The sequence below is a fragment of the Dipteris shenzhenensis genome, chromosome 28, assembly GCF_047967505.1.
Source record: "Dipteris shenzhenensis isolate YYH24624 ecotype China chromosome 28, Dip_SZ_1.0, whole genome shotgun sequence".
In the NCBI taxonomy this organism is placed as follows: Eukaryota; Viridiplantae; Streptophyta; class Polypodiopsida; order Gleicheniales; family Dipteridaceae; genus Dipteris; species Dipteris shenzhenensis.
In genome coordinates this window covers 24,709,899-24,734,929 of record NC_141623.1, presented here as the reverse complement: position 1 = coordinate 24,734,929, position 25,031 = coordinate 24,709,899, and the positions used below count along the sequence as shown (strand labels likewise).

Genomic DNA, 25,031 nt, shown 5'->3' with positions numbered 1-25,031 from the left:
TCCATATATCAAATTTGTATGCATCAATATATACATGTATGCATCAACATATACATATACATACATACATATATATATATATATATATATATATATATACATACACACACACACACACACACACACACACACACACACACACACACACACACACACATATATACACATATAGATATATATGTATGTATATACATACATATATACATACTTACATACATACAGCAAAATTAGGACCCCGTTGGTTACCTATTTCATGCATTTTGTTGTCTCATGAGCATAAGAACAAGCACTTGTGTTCCTTACCTTTCTTTGCAATGGGGGTCTTGATTTTGGGGGGGGTATGCCAAAAATTGATAAACAACATTATTTGATGAATATAGTTTTAGTTGATGGAGAAAATGGACATGAAAACCATCTAAATTGGATCTTGCCATTCGATTTGATATATGACATGACCCCATTCGGATATGCAAGTCCAAAGATACGGGGTGCTACTTTTAGGGCCTAAATGCCTAAAATAGGCAGCGCGTCAACGCGCTGCCTATTTCATGCATTTAGGCCTCAAAAGTAGGACCCCATTGTGTTGCCAATGGGGTCCTACTTTTGAGGCCTAAATGCATGAAATAGGCAGCGCATTGACGCGCTCCCTATTTTAGGCATTCAGGCCCTAAAAGTAGGACCCCGTATTTTGGGACTTACAAATCCAAATGGGGTCATGTCCATTTTCTCCATACAAATCAAACGGCAAGAGCCAATTTAGATGATTTTCATGTCCATTTTCTCCATACATCAAAATTGTATGCATCAACATATACATCAATATATACATATATGCATCAACATATACATACATACATACATATATATATATATATATATATATATATATATATGTATGTATGTATGTATGTATGTATGTATGTATGTATGTACATGCATATATATACATACATACATACATGCAAACATTAAAAGTAAAACCCCATTGGTTTCCCATGTCATGCATTTTGTTGTCTCATGAGCATAAGAACAAGCACTTGTGTTCCTTACCTTTCTTTGCAATGGGGGTCTTGATTTTGGGGGGGGTATGCCAAAAATTGATAAACAACATTATTTGATGAATATAGTTTTAGTTGATGGAGAAAATGGACATGAAAACCATCTAAATTGGATCTTGCCATTCGATTTGATATATGACATGACCCCATTCGGATATGCAAGTCCAAAGATACGGGGTGCTACTTTTAGGGCCTGAATGCCTAAAATAGGCAGCGCGTCAACGCGCTGCCTATTTCATGCATTTAGGCCTCAAAAGTAGGACCCCATTGTGTTGCCAATGGGGTCCTACTTTTGAGGCCTAAATGCATGAAATAGGCAGCGCGTTGACGCGCTCCCTATTTTAGGCATTCAGGCCCTAAAAGTAGGACCCCGTATCTTTGGACTTACAAATCCAAATGGGGTCATGTCATATATCAAATCAAACGGCAAGAGCCAATTTAGATGATTTTCATGTCCATTTTCTCCATACATCAAAATTGTATGCATCAACATATACATACATACATACATATCCATACATATATATATATATATATATATATATATATATATATATGTATGTATGTATGTATGTATGTATGTACATGCATATATATACATACATACATACATGCAAACATTAAAAGTAAAACCCCATTGGTTTCCCATGTCATGCATTTTGTTGTCTCATGAGCATAAGAACAAGCACTTGTGTTCCTTACCTTTCTTTGCAATGGGGGTCTTGATTTTGGGGGGGGTATGCCAAAAATTGATAAACAACATTATTTGATGAATATAGTTTTAGTTGATGGAGAAAATGGACATGAAAACCATCTAAATTGGATCTTGCCATTCGATTTGATATATGACATGACCCCATTCGGATATGCAAGTCCAAAGATACGGGGTGCTACTTTTAGGGCCTGAATGCCTAAAATAGGGAGCGCGTCAACGCGCTGCCTATTTCATGCATTTAGGCCTCAAAAGTAGGACCCCATTGGGTTGCCAATGGGGTCCTACTTTTGAGGCCTAAATGCATGAAATAGGCAGCGCGTTGACGCGCTCCCTATTTTAGGCATTCAGGCCCTAAAAGTAGCACCCCGTATCTTTGGACTTACAAATCCAAATGGGGTCATGTCATATATCAAATCAAACGGCAAGAGCCAATTTAGATGATTTTCATGTCCATTTTCTCCATATATCAAAATTGTATGCATCAATATATACATCAATATATACATATATGCATCAACATATACATAAATACATATATATATATATATATATATATGTATATGTATGTATGTATGTATGTACATGCATATATATACATACATACATACATACAAACATCAAAAGTAAGATCCCATTGGTTTCCCATGTCATGCATTTTGTTGTCTCATAAGCATAAGAACAAGCACTTGTGTTCTTTACCTTTCTTTGCAATGGGGGTCTTGATTTTGGGGGGGTATGCCAAAAATTGATCAACAACATTATTTGATGTATATAGTTTTAGTTGATGGAGAAAATGGACATGAAAACCATCTAAAGTGGATCTTGCCGTTCGATTTGATTTATGACATGACCCCATTTGGATATGCAAGTCCAAAGATACGGGGTACTACTTTTAGGGCCTGAATGGCTAAAATAGGCAGCGCGTTAACGCGCTGTCTATTTCACGCATTTAGGCCTTAAAACTAGGACCCCATTGTGTTGCTAATGGGGTCCTACTTTTGAGGCCTAAATGCATGAAATAGGTAGCGCGTTAACGTGCTACCTATTTTAGGCATTCAGGCCCTAAAAGTAGGACCCCATATCTTTGGACTTACAAATCCAAATAGGATCATGTCATATATCAAATCGAACGACAAGAACCAATTTAGATGGTTTTCATGTCCATTTTCTCCATATATCAAAATTGTATGCATCAATATATACATCAATATATACATATATGCATCAACATATACATATACATATATATATATATATATATATATATACATACATACATACATACATACATACATATACACACACACACACACATACATACATACATATATTTATACATACATACATACATACATACATACAAACATCAAAAGTAAGACCCCATTGGTTGCCTATGTCATGCATTTTGTTGTCTCATGAGCATAAGAACAAGCACTTGTGTTCCTTACCTTTCTTTGCAATGGGGGTCTTGATTTTGGTGGGGTATGCCAAAAATTGATCAACAACATTATTTGATGCATATAGTTTTAGTAGTTTTAGTACACATACATACATACATATGTGTGTGTGTACATACATACATGGATGCATGCATGCATGCATACATACATACATACATACATACATACATACATATTGATGCATATAGTTTTACTAGATGGGGAAAATAGGCCCTACTCCGATTTTTTTGGAGAGACACAACTAGACAAATAGAGCAAGTCCAAGGAGTCGCTGGGGACACCTCCCGGCAAATGGAGATGCCCGGTATGCAATTTTAGCACCAATTTTGGGATGTAAGCTGCATAGTCATGTCCAAAAAAAGTTGTCAATTCTTGCATTAAATGTAGGGTGGTGAATATATGCTATTCCGTCATGGGGCCGGAGAAGACGGAGGTAAAAAATTGAACCTCCAAAAAGACTTCTTTTACCAGTCTATGGGGACCGCGGCTCTTACTAGTGTTGAGAGTGGACAAGACAGCTACCGTTGGTGTGATATGGGAATCTCCCAATTTGCAATTTTAGCACCAATTTTGGGATGTAAACTACATAGTTAGGTCCAAAAAAGTTGTGTCAATTATTGCATTAAATGTAGGGTGATGAATATATCCTATTTCATCAGGGGGCCTGCAAAAGACGGAGGGAAAAAATTGAACCTCCAAAAAGACTTCTTTTACCGGTCTATGGGGCCTAGCTCTTACTAGCATTGAGAGTGGACAAGATAGCTACCGCTGGTGTGATATGGGAATCTCCAAGTCTCAAGTTTTGGGGTACATGAAATTAGATCATGCTAACGGTAACTCTAAGAGGTTCCAAAGGCAGGCAACATTCTTCATCATAGCTAACTCAAATGCAAGGCAGTGAAAATGCCAGGAGAGTTGCTAGGTAGCATTGATTTTGGGAAGGGATATGATGATACTTTGTTGTGTTATGTAGGATATTAATTTCCATTAAATTTGGGACATGTTAGATATAACTTCATAAAATCCTAAGTCATGAAATTAATACATTACAAGTTCAAGCATAAATAATAGTTGTGAAATTAATGCATTAAATATTCAAGCCTAAAGAAGAATTAATCAAGACCTAATGCACCGTACCATAGACTTTGGCGTTACCCTCATTCCATAGACTTGCCAACGTAAGGCCAAAATTTTCATTCTTAGGAATATGTGGAAAGACCTTACATTTGGCCCACTTTTGGCGAAAAAATTTCATTCTAAAGAATAGGTGGAGTGAAATTGTGTTTGATAAATACAAATCAATGCTCAAGTTTGGACATTATTAAATAAAGGTATCCTTTTGAAGATATTGGAACACATGAGAGAAATAATATTGAAGATACATGAATTTTTAGACATACTATTAAAGACAAATGAACATATAATGGATGAAATCCTATTGATGATACATGAATTTTCAATAGAACTGTTATTCAAAAGATTTGATGGATTGAATGTAGCTTTAATACATTATCCCTTTTACAAGGGTGTTTGAGTTTAAGGCTTGAAACATAAGAATGAATTTGTGTTGAAGCCTAGTGGTTTGTTAAGGATATGTGAAACTTGAAGTAAAAGTACTTACAATGGAAGGGATTATATCAAGATCCTATTAATGACATGTGAACATATAGTAGAATAATTCTACATAAAATCAGTGGATCAAACTTAATGGCTCAAAAGCAAAAAGGGATTATGGTGCAACCTAGGGGCTACTCTACGGCACTATGGCAGCAATCTTTGTAGTTACTATCAAAGGTAGTGTAACTTTTTTGTCAAGGAAAGAGACGTGAACCACTCCACATGACCTAGATCTGTATGACCTAGGTTGCACCGACTTGTTTCTTTCATGGATAAAAAGTGACCCTTAGGTGATGCTATAGCACTCCCTTTTTTGGTCCATTATTATAGCACAATTGGGGCCTTTTGACCTAATACTAGTTACCCATCAAATATTTGTTGTAGATGTTAGGGGTAATTACCAAACTACTAGTGGTAGTTTTATCACCACCATTAGTAATTTTATTTAAGTGTTCCTTAATGGTAGTTCTCCTACTACTACATACAATATTACCAATAGTAGTCCTAATCCCAATGATAGTACACATAATATTATTATACCGTCCAACTTTAATCATCATTATATCTATGAATGCATATATATAGGTCTATCTATATCTATACCTATTTATTCGTCATCCAATACGTTTGCATTTATTTTTGGTGCTTTGCTTACTTTGAAACTAAAGATAATGTGATTTCATTATTGTTTGCATTGTTGTCAAACATGAGGAGCTGGAATGCATAAGAGTTGGGAGGCACATTATAATTTATGTGCAGATTTGAGCCATTGAATAGTCTATTGATTCTGATTGTTTTCTTTCTTATTAAATCCTTAATTTGGTTATTTCACACCGAACATCGCCATATCAATTCTTTTTTTTTTGGTTCTAGTAATGCCCTATCGCAGCATAGTCTAGGGTTGATCAAACAAGATAAATGGGTGCTCACATTTAATATATTTTTGAGAGTCAGAGGATAGTGGCTGTAGACTACAAAATCATCACTTTGAATAAATTTGGCAAGATTCTTCTGATAGAAGGAATAATTTCTATTGCACTAAAGATGAAAGAAAATTATCAAAAGGCTGATACAAGGCTCAAAATCACACTGGTGCTACTAGGCTTAATAGTCGTAGGCTAGTAGTAGTACTAGTGTATGTACTAAGTAGTGTGCATGCCTCTCCTCATTAAAATTCATAGTCTTCAAAAATATATAATACATAAGTCAAAATATTATAATTAGTTTTATCATCCTAATGTTGAAACTGACTTAAATTCATAGTCTTCAAAAAGGTATAATACATAAGTCAAAATATTCCAATTAGTTTTATTGTCCTCATGTCGAAACTGACATTCTCTTCCTTCGTCTCCTATGAGCTTCAAACCTTTAATCCATTAATCTCTCAAATAGTAAGAATGGTCTTGTATTAAGAGACGATGATATCTAAAGTGATCTACAAATACTAAGAATGGTCTTATATTAAGAGGTGATATCTCAAGTGTTATACAAACCGTAAGAATGGTTTTGTATTAAAAGGTGATGATATCTCAAGTGTTCTACAAATAGTAAGAATGGTTCAAGTGTTCTACAAAAGTATTAGGTACCTCTTAGTGGCTGAAGGGAAGGAGTGATGATATCTCAAGTGTTCTACAAATAGTAAGAATGGTCTTGTATTAAGAGGTGATGATATCTCAAGTGTTCTACAAATAGTAATAATGGTTTTGTATTAGGAGGTGATGATATCTCAAGTGTTCTATAAAACTATTAGATACCTCTTAGTGGTTGAAGGGAAGTCGTTGGAAGTATGGGCAAAATCTCTAGGAACTACAGGATGGTTGCAAGAACAATTTTGAATGTCATAAATGACACTTGGGTTTTTCAACATATGGGTGAACTATTTTTAAACATTTTCTTTCATAGTTGATAACATTTTAATAAGAAGAACCATTTTGAATGTCATAAGTGTTGATGCAATCCCATGCTATGAAGTCTACACAAAGTTTTTTTTCCCCACATATGGGTGAAGTGATGTTTATGTTACTAAGTTCAACATATCAAGCAACGCATTTGTTTTGATTATTGAAGGAGTTTGATAATAAGACCCATTTCAAATGCAAAAGAATTGTTGTATCAGTAATGGAATCCGCTTTGGAGTGGAAATTCGGTTTCTTTCAAACCACATACTATTGTTGCATAATGTGAGTATGGCTCCAATTGGAAGTTAAGGTAGACTATAATTCGCAATATTGGTATAGTTACACATAGTAACATAAGTTTTATTTTCGACAATTTTCCCAAATAGTGGTTTCCACAAAGCTATGTTGAATACCTCGATAAGGAAATTGTGGAAAAGCTCGCTCGCTTTTTTGGGCCCGCTCGCTTTTCCTCGCTCGCTCTATCGAATGCCTCGTTATTGTATATAATTTTAAACATAACAAACCAAAAATTCCTTCAATATACAATTATACAAAAAAACAAAGTAATTTCCCATCGTTGTTATCGAAGTCACCAAGAAGTAAAAGGATTACATTACTAAAATCAATGACAATAGCACTCTTACTATTGCAGAATAATTCCTCAACTATGAGATGCAACCTGATATTATACATATGAGTATTGAGGAGTAACATAGTACAATACCAGTACACACACGTGGACCAAAGAGCTTTAACATCAACAAATTGGTCTAGAACAACTTGTATCATACAAAAGAAAACCAGTATCTTTTCACAAATATCTTTAATTCAAAAGCCATATGCTTTTATTGGAATCCATAAATTTATATAGCCTTTCATGGCCATTCTCATACATTAATATAGATTTTCCTGGCCACTTTAATCCAGGGAACAGCATGCTTACAAGAGCTAACAGCCATCACTCTTAACGCACCCGTTAAGCTATCACTATTAACTCACTGGTTAAGGTATGCTTACAACAACTAACAGCCATCACTATTAGCTCACCGGTCAAGATTGGGAAATTCGAGTGCATCTCCCAAGAGGTCAAGGCTGCACTGCCTTCACCTCATTCTAATTGAAGCAAGAGGTCTCCATGTCTTCATCAACCTAAAGCATATGCCATTCTTGCTGCTAAAGTCGGTCCCACAACTTGGGAGTATTTGCGAAGATCACACACCAATGCATCCACTTGTTTTTGTGGCACAGAAAACCATGTTTGTAGATGCTTCATGTTGGTATCCCAAATGAGCAGACCAAAGTTTAGAAACCCTTAAATAACTAATCCACCAAGAAAAAAAACCTTAAAACCTGTAACCACGAGAGTCTAAATGATGTCACTCCTCACTTAAAAAAATTCAAAAACCCTTTGAATCAGGAAGTGAAGTAATTACCTTGAACTGCAGGTATCGATTGCCTAGCTTCAATAGAACGTTGCTTACATCTTCTGACTCTTTGCTACTACTAGCAGGTTCAGTATTTTTAACGATTTCAATTGGTTTCCGACTTTCCACTTCACTGATATTTATGTCGCATGGCTCATCATTCTGTTCATTTTCATCCAAAACAACACATCTTTCCTGCTCCAAGTGTAAACATTTTGAGGATCTCTGAGTTGTACTAGTATCCAAATAATCTGACAGGAAGACATAAGCTTGCTTGTCGAGCAAAGGACGAGCAATGTCAAATGGGACCCACCTGCATCAGCTCAACCATGTAAGGCTGCTATAACAAACTAAGAATGTACAAAACTCCCAAACTTGAACAGTGTCCTATTATTTTTACACCACCTTTGCGTGGCACGCTTTTCAGAAGAATGTAAGGGAAATTAAGCCTCAATCACTACTCATGGTACACGATTATCTTCTGAATTACTGTGTAATCTTTGCCTCTTTCTAGGCTTCCTCCTTAGGAAGAGGTGGTGCCTTAGCTGTCCTCCATTTCTCAGGCAAGGCAAACTAATTCATGTAAGAACCTTCCAGTGAGCAAGTAGAACTGCAATATATGGAGAGAATAACCCTTCTGAGGTAGAGTGACATGTGCCCAACTCAGCAACAGCAACCTATGTCCACCAATGTCATACATGACCAATCTGGGCAGTTTCATCATCTTTCCTCAGAATTGCTCTCTCTCTGCTTCTGTGCATGATGATCTGACTCTCAATTTTCACGATGGCATCGTAATACCGCTTTCATATTATGAAAGTACTGACGAAGCAAGGTGAATAAGTGTAATTTTCAAGAGACATGCAGCATCGCCTGCCAGGCCGAGAATTCAAATGGCACCAATAGCCCAAAGACAAGCCTTCAGATGAGAGCTAGCCAATGCCTTGGGATCAACTGATGAACAAGCTATGAAGCAGTTCTGGGAACAACGCACTGCTGACTGTACGATTCAAGGCACATGTTGCTCAAAACACAAGCCCCAGGTGCAGATCGTCATGGTTCGAGCAGGACACATCCAGATCTGCAAGGACCTTGGGTTTTGGCCACACCTTGGAGGGCATGCAGCTGCCAAGTATGCTTCTTTGACTGCCTAAAGAAATTGCTTTGTGCACTAGGCCCCATAGATATATACTTCATAAGACTAAAACGCACCATATCTTAAAGATTGATACTTTTAACAGAATGAAGTCAAAGAAAAAGAGCTGAGAGAGAAACAAAGAAAGAAAGAAGTTTTATTAATTAAAAGACTTTGAAAGACCGAAGGATCTATGAGACTGAAAAAATCAGAGCTAAATGGGTGGAGCTACACCCAAGAAAACACTAGTACAAAGTGTTTGATCCCAAGGAGAGGATGGTGTGTCCTCACTGTGGTGATCCTCTGTATGTTGTCTGAGGAACCAAGTCTACAAGAGGCTCCGATCATGTATGGGGCTGTGCGGCATAAAACCCATGATAGAACTCTGACGTCTATCAGTATGCGTGGTCCATTGAGGTATCCTAGCTGTGGCATAAAGTGCAAATGCGGCCCTCTCTAGGTATGCCCTAGTCCCGTCCAATTTCAATGCATAGTTGGTGTAAAAACACAGAACTACCCAATCAAAATCCTCGACGAGTGAGGGAGATCGATCCATGTTTAGCCTCGTGGATCAATGAAGCCTCCTCTCATATCCATGAGTTGTGATCTCTATACAAGCTGAGCTTAACCCGAAGCTCGCTAGGGGCTAACCAGGTTTTGAACATGTGTATTTAAATTTTATATGAGCTCATCCGGATACCTTGGTTGGATCCATTTGGATATCTGTCACGATCTGTGACGTATTCCTTCCTCTATTTCTAGACTTATGGATGGTTTGATGAATGACACTTGTGGAAGGGTATGCCCTTTCGACGGGACACTTCCTATGAGGCACAACCCTTCACAAGAGACATCCTATTGAAGAGACACTTCTATTGTAATGTACCCTCTCATCAAGGGTCACACCCTTCACAAGGGGTACACACCTCTTCATGCACATACACTTTGGAGTACACACCTTTTCATGTGGACTCCTCACTCTCTATATAAGAGAGGCCCAATTGTATGGATGACACGCAACAGATACCCTACAGACATTCAAGCAATACAATTATTCCTTGTTCTCTGCTATTTCAATCTCCTTTCTGTTCCTTAGCACATTTCTAAATATAGTAAATCTAGGATTTCTTACAGTGGTATCAAAGCAAATTTCGCTCTTGCCTGTAGGAAATGCCCTCCATCTTCTAGCGCCTATCTGATACATCTCTTTCCGCTAGAAGGATATCCGTGCACATTGTGCATGGAAGAGATGGAGAGAATGAGCGTAAAAATTTTTAGCTGCCTAAAGTCATCAATGGCCTCTCCATCTCCCACACATCACGAGTTGATGTGAATGGACACAACAAAAATCGTGTCTTTTCATGTGCTTGGGCTATCCCAAAACCAAGGGACGCACCTTTTCCACCATCGGACACACCTTTTGATGAAGAGTCTTAACTCCTCACCCAAGGGACACACCCCATCGTGGCAAAAAGGACACACCTATTCATGTGGAGACACCCCTTTTAAAAATAGGGACACACCCCTTCATGAAAAGGTGCACCTATTCCAAGGGTCACACCCCTTCGAATAGGCACACCTTTTGGAACCAAGCACCTTTTATAAAAGGGTACCTAAAGGGGTTAAAAAGGAAAACCCAGCCCCAAACCTTAGGTCTACCCTAGATTACCCAAGGGTCAAATAAACCCACCCTTTAAATTAACGTAGGCAGCACAAACGAAAAGACAAAAGGGACGATCCATTTCAACACCCGTACAGATTTTCGTCAAACAGGTTGGCCTGCCTGCGCAGCCCCTGCCCTCGCCATTTCGCTGCCCTGCTCCCCTCGCCATATGCAGCCCCTAGCCTCGCCAGTTTTCAGCCCTGGTTCCCTGCCAGCCTGCAGCGCTAGATCAGCGTCAGCCTGCCATATCTACCACAAATCAGCCTTGGAAGCTGCAGCCTGGTTTCGCCAGCCTCCATCGTGATCCAGCCTGCAGCCTTTGACGCCTTTTATCGCGATCCAGCCTGCAGCCTGTTTCGCCATTGACAGCCTGCCCTCCTCCCTTGTTTCGCCACCTTATCTGCCAGTTCAGCAGCGGTTCAGCCCTCCTATCGCGATGAAGACAGCCTGTTAAATGCGCCCTGTTCCTGTTTTCCAATCCGGAACAGCCAGGCCCAGATTTGCTCCTCGCAACCCATTGCAACAAGGACCTCCGGACAGAAATCTGCAGGCCTTTTCTACGCAACAAATTGGTAGATTACATCAATGCCAGGTGGATTCTTTCCATTCTACTTTTAAGGATTCTCTTGTCATTATCCAATTACAGCAAATGAAAGACGCTCCCTTAAAGCATGGAAACCCCTGGTAATTCACCCGGCCTTTCAAGGACACCTCGGGCATCATCTACCACACAATATCGTGTTCAGATTGCACAACCAGCCTATTTCGGAGCTTTGGCATCTTGGGTCTTCTGTGTCACGTGCCTTCCTAGTGATTTGGCCCACACCCTATATCTTCTGCGTGAGGCACCTCAGTTACATTACTTCCTCAACCCGATATTCCTCAAGAGTTTGCTGTCCGTGGACTCTGCAACCTACTCCTGTACTCTCACGAGCAGTAACACCCCTTTCAACATCACCAGTGTTACCTCAAACAGGACCTCCTTTACCAGATTTCCATGGGTGGTTCCATCCTACCTCGCCTGCCCCCTCCAACATGAGCAACCTCAGCGAGCAGCCCGAATCTTCTTCCAGGAATGGTACAAACTAGAGCGCAGGTTCGTGCTTTTCTCACGGGGACCTCAGATATGTCGCAACGCTCGCGTGTAGCCTCTCCAGAGATCAAAGACTCAAGTCCAAAAAAGACCCCTGAAGTCAACATACAAGTCGAAACACTACTGCAACTTTAAATTTCCCAGCTTCAGGACAGCATCTCCGACTTGGTCCAGAAAGTCCAACAACTTCAAGATTCTCGCAGTACCACCCATACAGAGGATGACGTGACGCAACCAGACGACTATGTGGATTCATTCCCACCTGAGGTAAAAAACACTAAACTACGTGCCCTCTACCGTTTACTTCAAGCTTCCAAAACTAAAAAGACTTGACATCAAACTTTCGGAAGCCTACACTGGTCAATGCAATCGCCGAACAGTTGACCAATGGCTCGCAAAATTGCGCGTGTATTTTGATACTGTTGACCTCACTGAAGGCAAAAAGATCGCCTTGGCAGCCTCCCTCCTCAAGGATACAGCTTTTCTATGGTGGCAAAGACGCTTAAAGGACGGAAAAAGTGTATTAACCTGGGAACGTTTTGAGCACGTGCTCCGTAAGCAGTTCATACCTGCCAATGCGGACTTCCAAGCACGTTCAAAACTCTGCCAGTTGGAGCAAACAAGCGCCCTGTCTTCCTACATCTCTCAGTTCACCACATTGGTACTGGAGATTGATGGTTTAACTGAGGATGATCGCCTTCATGCTTTCATCTCAGGCCTAAATCCCTCGTTAAGCATTGATGTCCTTAAAGCAAACATCACCACCACATCTAGCGCTATTGCTTACGCAGAGCGCATTACAGATTTCCAAAACACAGGGAAGCAGAGTGCTAATCGCACACAGAACTCTACTATGGCCAAAGGTACTCGCCCTCAAGATAACCTCAGCTTTCGAAAAAACTCGGGTCATCAAGGTCAGCGACAGTCTCAAGATCCCCAGAATTCTTAGAAATCGTATGCTGGATTCCAACAGAAGCACTCCTCCAAGGATCGCGCCTCTTCTTCTTCACAAAGTCATTACCGACATCCCCAACATAAAGGTGCGGCCACTAACAAGAAGAACAACTCCAGCACAAAAGGACTTTGTACCATCTGTACAGGCAACCATAGATGGTTCGATTGTCCCAAGCGACCAAAGCAAAATTCCAATATGGAACCTAGCACTTCCAAGACAGAAGATGCTATCCCAGCACAAGACAAGAAAGGCAAAGCTGTTCAAATGGCAAATACCATCCACCTGAGCCTTGCCAGCAACCCCGAACCTTCCCTGGCCACTCAAGTACTTTGTGTTCAAGGATCGATTCGTGGAATAACGGTCACTATCCTCATCGACAGTGGCTGCTCTCATAACTTCCTAGCTAGTTCTATGGTCGACAAACTTCGGTTGACCACCAGTCCTAGTCTCATGGACTATCAGATTGAACTCGCAAATGGAACTACTTTCTTGTGCAACACCAGGATCAAAAACTTGTCTTTTCGCATCCAACACTATACAAACAAGTTGAACTTCGACATCATGCCTCTTTCTCGGTACGATGTCATACTTGGACAACAGTGGCTCTACGACTATGATCCATCAATCAGTTTTCGCAGCCATACTATCCAGTTTGTCCACCAGGGAAAACTTATTGAGCTAACTGGTTCTAGGGACTCTCCTTCAACCCCAGTTGCCTCTGCCCTACAAGTAAAGAAGTGGATTCATAAATGTCAAGTAAAGACTTCACTTCTGTTGGTTACGACAGTAGAGGAGACACCAACAAAGGATCCTCCTGAATACCTCAACCAACCTTTTTTCCAGCCCTACCTGGATATTTTTCCACAGGAATTGCCAAAGCAGTTACCACCTCGACGACCAGTGGATCACCCAATCGAACTTATTCCCGGCAGTAATCCACCGTCGAAACCTCCTTATCGGGTTTCTTACACTCAAAATGAAGAAATCCAAAGACAGGTGACCGAACTAGTCGACAAAGGTCACATTCGGCCCAGTCACAGCCCTTTCGGATCTCTTGTACTACTTGTGGAAAAAAAGAATAAGTCAATGCGCCTGTGCATCGACTACCGAGCCCTCAACAAGCTCACTATCAAAAACAACTATCCATTGCCTCGCATCGATGACCTCTTCGATCAACTTCTACACACAACACAATTCTCAAAGATTAGTCTTTGTTCAGGTTATCATCAAATTCGCATACGAGAAGGCGATGAGTACAAGATAGCTTTTCGAACAAAGTATGGACACTATGAATTTTTGGTCATGCCTTTTGGGTTAAACAATGCCCCAGCCACATTTATGACACTCATGAACGACATCTTCAGGCCTTTCCTCGATAAGTTCGTCATCGTTTATCTCGATGACATCCTCGTTTTCAGCAGGTCCCTACATGAGCACAAACAACATCTTCACCAAGTTTTTGAAGTTTTCCGCTCAAATTCTCTCTACATCAACATTGAGAAGAGTGAGTTCTTCAAGACCCAACTCGAATATTTGGGACATGTTATTTCAGCTCAAGGCATCTCTGTAGATCCCAAGAAGATCGAGGTAATCCGAAACTGGCCTACTCCTAAGAATGTTCATGATGTCCGCTCTTTTCTCGGATTGGCAAACCATACAAAGGTCTATCAGTTTTCCGAAATTGCAGCTCCTATGTCCGAATTATTGAAAAGCACAGCAGTTTTTCAGTGGCTTCCCGAAACAAAGTATAGTTTCCAACAACTCAAGCAAGCACTCACTACCACACCAGTTATGGCTATTGCTGACCCCAACCTTCCGTTTGAGGTCATGACCGACGCTTCCAACATCACTACAGGAGCAGTCTTGATGCAAGAAGACAGAGTTATTGTTTTTGACAGCCATAAACATTCTGATATCCAAACCCTATACCCGGTTTATGATAAGGAGTTTCTTGCTGTTGTACATGCTTATCGCTCTTGGAAACATTATCTCATGGGAGCCGACTCGGTGGTCAAGATAGACCATCTCTCTCTAAAGGAGATCTGGACGACTCCGACGCTACTTGGCAATCTGATGAAGACTTACAACAGTACTCTGACATTTTACAGCAGTATTTTCAAAATTTACCGTGATATTTTCTGCATTAGTTCATTATCTCCACCAGGGTCTTATTTTGAGTGGGAGGAGATGTCACGATCTGTGACGTATTCCTTTCTCTATTTCTAGACTTATGGATGGTTTGATGAATGGACACTTATGGAAGGGTATGCCCTTTCGATGGGACACTTCCTATGAGGCACAACCCTTCACAAGAGACATCCTATTGAAGAGACACTTCTATTGTAATGTACCCTCTCATCAAGGGTCACACCCTTCACAAGGGGTACACACCTCTTCATGCACATACACTTTGGAGTACACACCTTTTCATGTGTGACTCTTCACTCTCTATGTAAGAGAGGCCCAATTGTATGGATGACACACAACAGATACCCTACAGACATTCAAGCAATACAATTATTCCTTGTTCTCTGCTATTTCAGTCTCCTTTCTGTTCCTTAGCACATTTCTAAATATAGTAAATCTAGGATTTCTTACAATATCGTCTTTGGAGATAATATGATGTAGAATTTAATTTCTACCAGGAAGAACTCATTCTTCTTGTTGTTGATCAAAAGGGCATTTTCTCAAAAGACTCTGAATACTAACATGGTCTCTATGTTCCTCCTCATTCTTATTGATAATAAGAATGTCATCAAAGCAAATTATTAAGAACTCCCAATGGTCTCTGGTCTCTAAATAATCATTCCATCAGCCTATTAAAAGTAGCCGGTACATTAGTAAGGCTTACTAAAAATAAAGCCTAAAGAAATGCGGTTTTATGAATATCTTCAGGTGCTTCTAGTGACACTCAAACCTGATGATAGCCCCTCTTAAGGTCTATGCAGTTTAAAATCGTGGATCCTACACAATGATCAAAAATGTCATCTATTCGAGGAATAGAGAAATGGATGTTCGTTTATTCAGGGCTCTATAATCCCATCTTTCTTGAGGACCGGCAAGATAGGAGAGCAAAAGGGAGAGCTACTAGGTCGGACCAAGCCTTTCTCCAAAAGTTCTTGAGCTTGCTTGAAGAACTCATCTTGTTGGGTTTTGATTGCACAACTAGTTGCCAATAGCCAACAGTGCAAAAGATCTGCCCCTTGGGATAGGCTGTCTCTACCATCAACATAGGTAAATGGAATTGACCTTGCCTACAAATTACCAACACGGAGGGGACCTGGTGGCTCATCAACATAGGAGCATCATCCTTGCTGATAAGAAGAGCAGCCCACTACTGTTGAAGCTACGATGCCTAAAGGAGTTGTGACAAAGACTACCATTCAACCGGCCTGTAATAAAATAAAGGCAGTAAAATCACAACTTAGCAAGTATTACGTCACTAGCAAAACACCCACAGCAAAACCATAACACAAGGGAGCTGGAATGCTCCTGCACAAAACACAGTACACCGATTGGCCCCAAATCAGCTGGCGCCCCTTGTGGTATTTCTTTATTATTTATTCAACTGAAAACAGATTACCAAACACTGAATCCTTCCTGTAGACATCCAGTTCACAGTGTTACCTCTGTTCTAAGCAATTCTCAGCCAGCCATTACTTCACAAGCATCCAATCCCAAAGCATAACCCTTTAGCAAACTGCCTTCAGCTCTCACAGTGGAAATCGCCCAACAATCTCAACCCCGCCAAGCTGTTATGGCATCAATACCTTGGCAAGCAAGGGTAGCACATCAGCCCTTGGCTGTTACGGTGCCCCTCGACTGACAACCAGTGAATTGCAATGTGCAGCAAGGCCAAGCAGCCCCGGCCTAACATCACAACGACCAGCCTTCTACTACCCAGCAACAGACCCCAACTACAACAAAAGGCAGGCCAAACAACAAAACCACAACCCGCAAGGCCCCAAAAGCAAATCGTCCAGCATGCAAGAGCCCCGAAACAGCCCAAAACTGCCACGACTCAATTCACCCCTTCCCTGGCACACTCTGGAACCACCTGCATAGCCCCAAGATCAAATCGCCCTGCTTCCAGGCCCAGAAATCAGCAGGAATCAGCTCCATATGAAATCGCCCTGCTCCCCTGGCACCTGACTAGCAGGAATCCACTCCAAATGAAATCTCCCTGCTCCCCTGGCACCTGAACCAGCAGGAATCAGCTCCAGATGAAATCGCCATGCTTCTCTGGCCTGCTAGATGAATTCACCCTAGCAGATCATTTTCCGGAACAGCTGGCAGACCAAATTTGCTCTAGCCAGATCTACCCAAAATCAGCCTGTGGACAGACAAAATCAACTTGCTGCACTTCCTGGCAGCCTCCTGCACACACAAAATGTGTGATTCAGTCTTCTGGATGCCTGCAAGCCTGCAACTGACCTGACTTGGCCCTGGGTGCACCTGAATTTGGCTTTTTTTTGCCCCTGGACACAATTGGCACATTTTAATCCAAAATAGTAAATGGATTTTACCACTCTTCTGGGGTCGCCAGAAAACTACCCTAAGGCACAATTAATACACCAACAGGTGCACAATTTGCCTAGGGCATCTAGGAATTAATTCTCCGAGCCTCATACACGTACATTCCCGAAATTCCCATGCCACCAAGGTCCAAGGTATTCACGTGTAAACTCAATTACGTTAGAATTCACATCCTCATGACATACCCCCTCTTGACACAAGGCAAACGTCCTAGATTGCCATCAACTGATGAAGTACATGAACAAAAGAATTGATCAGATTCACATATGTTCACATGCACCTCAAAACCAACATTGCATATATTATCTATAAAGCCATGGATAATAAATTATACATCAATGCAAAACACATCGAAGTGACTAGTACGCTAGTCATATAAGTCCCACAGCAGATATACTATCAGCTCAGTACCTCAGGTGAAACATATAGTGTCACCAAGCGACTTCTAGACATCTAGGCATGTCCACAACAAGGAGGCGGTACTACCCCCTCTTGAGGACCAGGCTATACTGTGGACTTGCGCCCTGCTTAATCTGAAGGAACCTCGACCAAGGTCGGGTCAAGCTGAAAAGCTTCAAGGTGAAGCTGCAAACCCTAGGGTACATCTGCCATTTCCCCCTCCTCCAACCACTTCGCATGCAGTAAAGAATAGTTCTTAAATTTCACCAAGTAGCGACGAGACACTTTACCTTGAACTGTTCTTTCCTTATGCTACCGTATCTACTCAAGAATCAGGAGCTCATCCATTTCCTCAACTTCTGGCAAATCCTCAGCAAGATATCCTCTGGAAGAGGACCATGGAATGGTTTCAAGAGACTCACGTGAAAGGCATTGTGAATTCTCCAACCATCCGGCAGTTCTAACCTGTAAGGCACTTCACTGATCTTTTCAATGACTTTGAAAGGCACATAAGCCTCCCTTTAGCAAAACGCAGCAACACATAATCACCCTCAGTGAACTGCATCTGCCAGCAATGTTATCTGAAGTCTTCTTCTGCTTCTCCAAAGTCTTCTGAAGAGCAAGCTTGACCATCCTATAAGCTTCATCCCAATTCTCCACAAACTTATCTGTTTCAAAGATTTTATCTTTGGTATGCAATATGGGCGGGGCTTTCTTCCCCACTTCAACAATCTAAAACGGTGCCTTTCCTGTGGCAATATGCACCGTATTATTGTATGCAAACTCAACCTTTCTTGGGCAGGGCTTTCTTCCCCACTTCAACAATCTAAAACGGGGCCTTTCCTGTGGCAATATGCGCCGTATTATTGTATGCAAACTCAACCAAAGACAAATACTGCTCCCACTGCGTCTTATGGTCAGAAACATAGCATTTCAAGAGATCCAACAACATTGAATTTGCTTGCTCTGACTGTCCATCAGGTTGTGGATGACATGCGGATGAGAATTTCAATGTAGTACCCAAATTGTTATACAGCCCTCTCCAGAAAAGACTTGTCATACGAGGATCCCTATCACTGACAATAGATTGCCGCCTGCCATGGTACTAACAGATATCCTGCATAAATACCGTGCCATAAGATCTGCTGTAATTTTATTCTTGACCGGGATAAAATGAGCTTGCTTACTGAATCTATCAATAATTGTCCAGATTCCATCATGTCTCATCTGTGTATGAGAAAGATCAAAAATAAAATCTATGGCGATACTCTCCCACTGTCTGCTAGGGATCGGCAGCGGATGTAACAAGCCCGGTTCCTTCTACCGATCATACTTAACCTTTTGGCATTTCAAGCATGTCTTGACGTACTCTTCCACATCTCGCACTAAACCAGGCCAGTGAAAGTAATTCTCCATTGCTCTGACTGTGGCATCAATGCTCTTGTGTTCTGTATATGGTGGTGTGTGACTCTCTGTGATCACTTTGGCCCTAAATTGCTTGGTTACACGCAAGCGGCCATGCATCATTAAAAACCCATTCTTAAAAGCATAATGTTCTTGTCGCTGACCATCTGATAATTGATCAAACTCTCTCTCTCTCTCTCTCTCTCTCTCTCTCTCTCTCTCACGCACACACACAAACACTACCTAAGATTGGCATCGATCAACTTCTACTGAGAGCTTTGAACAAATAAAGACCGCGATAACAAACATTAAATGGTCAGCGGATGATTTGATTAAAATTAGTTTAGTTGACACACATGCAGTATTCACGCTTACACAAAGCTAGCAGATTTCACATTCTCAAGAAATCAACAAACAGAAGGGTACGAAATAATGCATAGGAGAGGAACTTACTAAATCCAACTTAGGCAAAAGGCCATGGAGCTACACCAGTGAGGGCAGCTAGAAAGGAGGGTAAGTGGGCCATCTATCATGAAGGCAAGAAGGCAAGGCCCTCATCAAGGAAACCTGAAGACTCACAATATTTAACTGACATTAGTAAGTCCATAAGTAGGATTTCAGAGTAGATACCGCATTAGTGGCTCCGCTCTGCATTCTTTCTATAATATCCAATTTCTTTCCAGCCTCATAGACCCTTTTGGTCTCCCATGGACTATAATATACTCTCTCTCTCTCTCTCTCTCTCTCTCTCTCTCTCTCTCTCTCTTGTCTTCCTCAGCAGAGGGGCTCCAGAGACACCTGGATGCACTATAGTCCTTTTGTGAGTCTCATGATTTAAAGGTCAACTTGGGTAAAACCAAGGTTATGATCTTCAATACATCTCGAGTCGTCGTGTGCGATGAGCATTTCACATTTGATGGGTGTCCCCTATTGAGGTAGTTTTATCATACACTTATCTGGGGTCGTCTTTTCCGAACCCACCTTCACCATGAGACCTGTGATACAAGCGCGCTTGAGCAGAGGATATGCTTCATTGGCTAGACTAGAGAGAGAGTGCTTCCGCTCTCATTTTCACGATCCACGGACCAAAGGGTTGCTTTTTGACTCCTTGGTCCGCCCTGCAGGGATGTATGGCAGCCCATGCTGGGGGCCAGATTTGTCGGATACAGAGTGGGCCAAGGTGGAGCGGCTACAGGTTCTCATGTTATCACGGATGATCCGTGGTAAGCCATCTGTCCCTCACCAGATCATTCGGGCAAAGTTTGGGTCACCCCCATTACAGCTAGATGCTGCATTTCAGGTCATTACATATCTGTACCAAGTCAGGGAGTAAGTGGATTACACATCCGGGCGTAGCAGGATACCATGGCTAGCACTGCAACAGGGGGAGATCAGAGGTGTTGGTATGCATGCACAGAGAGATGGTTTGCCGGACTAGGGATCCACATGGTCAGACTACCTCCTTTCCAGTACAGCATGGATGCTCCTTTCTCTCCCCTCCTATCACACGAGGTCAACCAAGTTATCCGTGAGGATCTACTACAGCTACACACATTCCAAACTTGGTTGGGCCCGAGTGATCTTCCAATGAAGCTGGGCTTCTACAGAGATCACTTCCTACATATCACAGCGGAGGGTTTCATTGATCCACCAGGATACACGCAGATTCACCTACCCCACTCACTGAGGATCTCCCTTAGGCAGTTCCGGGTCTCTTCACACAAACTTCGTATTGAGAGCGGCCGAGCAGAGCGGTTACCCAAGGAGAGGCGCATATGCACACTGTGTGACATGCAAGAGGTTGAGACAGAGGAGCATTTCATCTTCAAGTGTCATGTTTACTATGAGATCCGAGGGCGTTTCTACTGCCTCAGTTATGGGATGTTGGCCCGTGTCCTCTCCTACCCAGACCAGCGATGCTTGGCTCGTTTCATTCATGAGATGCTCAGACACCACAATAGGATACTCCGAGCACGGAGACATGAGCACACTTCTCCCTCGACTGATACCTCTCAGAACTCTATCACGGAGTTCTTTCAACCAGATCACATAGACCCCCACGAGGTAAGACCTCGACATGACCGTGACCCGGAGCCTGTGACCTGACAGCTCAGACTTGTTCAGGGTTGGAGCCCGACCGACGGGGGTCACAATGGCCTTGGTTAGACGCACAGCTACGACCAGGAGACGTACCAGGACTGCACCCTTGAGGGGGCGATAGCATTCTATTGCTGACCTCATGCCTCCACTTCCACAACCTCATCCATCCTGATGTCCTATTGATGACGATGATGATGATGATGATGATGATGCTAACGATGATGCCGAGATTGATTGATATATACAGTCGGGATATGACTATGTTGTACTTAGGACTTAGTATTGCCATTTTACATTTTTGCATTCTGCATTGGTGTGGATGCTCGTTTAGTAGCTCCACTACCATAGCTCATTGTATTAGGTTTTTCACAATCTCATGGACCCATCGGTCTTCCGAAGACTTTAATAAACTCTCTCTCTCTCTCTCTCTCTCTCTCTCTCTCTCTCTCTCTCTGATCATGGGGGAAATTTGAGCGGCTACAGGTGATCATGGGGTCCAGGATAATTCGGTGTAAGCCCTTAGTCCCACATGAGATAGTACATGCAGAGTTCGCCATGACACCTCTCCACGTTAATGCCATCTTTCAGACAGTGACTTTTATCCACAAAGTTTGGGACTTACCTCACTGGAGACTTCCAAGGCCGTCCTTGGAGTCATCCAAACAACTAGCAGAGGATGGGACAAACACATGGTATCCACGTATATCCACCTAGCTTGCCTTCACATTCTCAGGCAATCCAAGGAAGGGTACGAAAGTATGGATAGTAGAGGAACTTACTAAATTCCAACTTAGGCAGAAGGCCATGGAGCTAGCGAACGTGAGGGAAGCTAGAAAGGAAGGTACGTGGGCCATCTATCATGAAGGTAAGGCCCTCATCAAGGATTTGAATTTGAAACCTAAAGACTCTCAGTCTTTAACTGATGTCAGTAATTATATAAGTAGGTTCTTGAATTTGAAACCTAAAGACTCTCTCTCTCTCTCTCTCTCTCTCATACCTGACTATGCCACCCGCAAGAATTGATATCCAAGAGTTTCAGATGTCCCTACTGAGCACTCTACAGACTCAATGGCTAACAACAAAGAAGAGGGTGAAGCTGGAGTATTAACAAGATCACATCAACCCCACATGTTGGTCCACATATATGACAAAAGAGGCCCCTACTTAGGCATACATCAGCACTTCCATCCCCCTGCTCTATCGCAGAAATATTGCTAGATTCTGGACTAGATCTCACATGCTTGCAATTGAGAAGGGAGCGTGGTTGAATCTTCCGCGACATGTCAAAATATGCAGATTTTGTGACTCTCAAACAGTGGAGACAGAGGCACATATAGCTCTGCAGTGTCCCAGTTATGCACACATTAGGGAGGACTACCGGAAGTTACTGGGAGACTCCACACAGTTAACATCAGTCCTTTCCACTGCCTCGCCGGCAGCATTAGGATCTTTTGTTAGCCGCCTCTTTTTGTACCGTCAAGAACTTGAAAATTCTTGACCCCTCCACACCGGAGGAGACTTTTCTTGTACACCGTTCGGGTCCCATGGGTCGTTTTCGGCCCCCCGTAGACGATAATAATTTCTACTTCTCTCTCTCCCTCCCTCCCTCCCTCCCTCCCTCTCTCTCTCTCTCTCTCTCTCTCTCTCTCTCTCTCTCTCTCTCTCTATCTATCTCTCTATGGGGTAGAGGATCAAGGCTACCACACCCTACTCTCTCCTACTCCTAGAGACAGGATGCATACCCATAGAGTTGCATGCCTTGAAGAGAGTACTCAGATACATCACAAAGGTCAAGCGCATGAATAATGAAAGGCTGCCAAAGAGGGCATGGGTAGAAAGTCAAAAGTCCCAAAAGACGAATAAGGGTAAGATTTTGGCATCTAGATGGGCACTAGATTTAAAAAAATGGTTCCAAAAATGGGAGGTAGAGAGGTACTTGGACTACTCTCCAGAGGAGGTAGATGAGGATGCCTTTCATCATGACCTGCTGAATGCACTACACAGGAAATGGCAAACAGCTGAAAACAGAGAGAAGTTTGAGTACTACCGTACATTTATCAACCCCGAATATTGGGCTACTTATACAAGAAGAGAAACAGCCACGCAGAAGTACATTTGCACACCTATGGCAATACATAAGCGAAGAGCTTTGGCCTCACTTCGCACCCGATCACACCAGCTGCAGATTGAAATAGGAGGATGGAAAGATATGCCAAAAGAGAGCAGAATATGCCAATTATGTGACCAGGGAATGGCAGAAACTGAAGAACACATGGTAATGATATGCCCTTACTATACTCACATCCGGAAAGCATTTAGCTCTCTTCTCGAGGGACATAACAGACTGGCTGATATGCTACATAGCGGGTCACCCCCAGCTTTAGGAACGTTTGTCTATAAGCTTTTCAAGCACAGGAACTCACCTAAGACATAAAGGTAGTTTCTCTTTATACCCTCCCCTCCAAGGGAGGAGTCTTTGTGTACGAGGATTTTGTATTGCTCAAGTCCCATAGGCCGATTTTTGGTCTTCAGAGGACGATAATATATTCTTCTTCTTCTTCTTCTTCTTCTCTCTCTCTCTCTCTCTCTCTCTCTCTCCAGGTATTCTAGTTGTCCTTACTATGCACCCTACAGGCTCAATGGCTGTCAGCAGAAAGGAAGACCAAGTTAGAATACTACCAAGATCAAATAAATCCTCTATGCTGGTCATCATTCATGAAATCGGATGCCTCTGCTCAGCCATACATCAGCACTCCCATCCCTCTTCTCTATCGCAGGAATATTTCGAGATTCCACACTCGGTCACATACCTTGGCCATAGAGAAAGGAGCTTGGCTGAATTTTCCATGACATGCCAGAGTTTGCAGATTTTGTGATTCACAGACAGTCGAGACAAAGGCACATGTAGCCCTACAGTGCCCCAGATAAGCACATACCAGGGATGATTACCAACAGATACTAGTAGACACCACACAGCTCTCATCATTTCTCTCCACTGCCTCTCTGGCAACGTTGGGGTCTTTTGTCACTCGTCTTTTTTCGTACCATCAAGAACTTGAAAACTCTTGACCCCTCCACATCAGAGGAGAGGATTAGGTCCCATGGGTCATTTTTGGCCCCTCCACACAGTTCGGACTTGGGGGGGAGATCAGGAGCTCCCCACCAAGACCCAGTTCTACCGTGACCAATTCATGAGCGTCTCGAAGGAGGGATTCATCATCAGACCCCAGTATCTCGAGGACAAAGGAGTCTCACATGCACTGAGGATCGCTATTGGGCAAATTCAGGTTTCATCCCATCAGCTGAGAATTGAGACAAGGAGAGCAGCACATATACCCAGAGAGCAGCGCATATGCATGCTATGCACACTGGGAGTGATTGAGACAGAGGAGCCCTTTCTCTGCGCCTCACCAGCCTACTATGAGATCTAGGGGCGATACCACTGTCTCTATCGGGATGGGAGTGGCTTCAGCCCACTATCACGATTGATCGACTTCCATGACCAGGTCTGCATTGGGCTCTATCTACTTGAGAAGCGCAACACAGGGAGACCCTACTATGACATATTAGAGAG

The 25,031-nt window shown here is 42.2% G+C and overlaps 1 protein-coding gene across 4 annotated transcripts in view; it reads right to left on the bottom strand.

Annotated features, from left to right (window-relative positions):
- Positions 1–7,522: 7,522 nt before the first annotated feature.
- Positions 7,523–25,031, bottom strand: part of LOC147883364 (arginyl-tRNA--protein transferase 2-like) — a 53,458-nt gene continuing 35,949 nt past the window's right edge. For 3 of the 4 annotated variants that reach the window (XM_087399648.1, XM_087399649.1, XM_087399651.1), the window contains 2 exons: positions 8,182–8,485; positions 7,523–8,015 (listed from right to left, as the gene is read on the bottom strand). In XM_087399648.1, coding sequence (XP_087255774.1) covers positions 7,893–8,015; positions 8,182–8,485 — 427 coding nt within the window. In that variant the 3' untranslated portion in view covers positions 7,523–7,892. The remainder of the gene's footprint in view (positions 8,016–8,181; positions 8,486–25,031) is intronic. The other variant, XM_087399650.1, reaches the window with a different exon arrangement.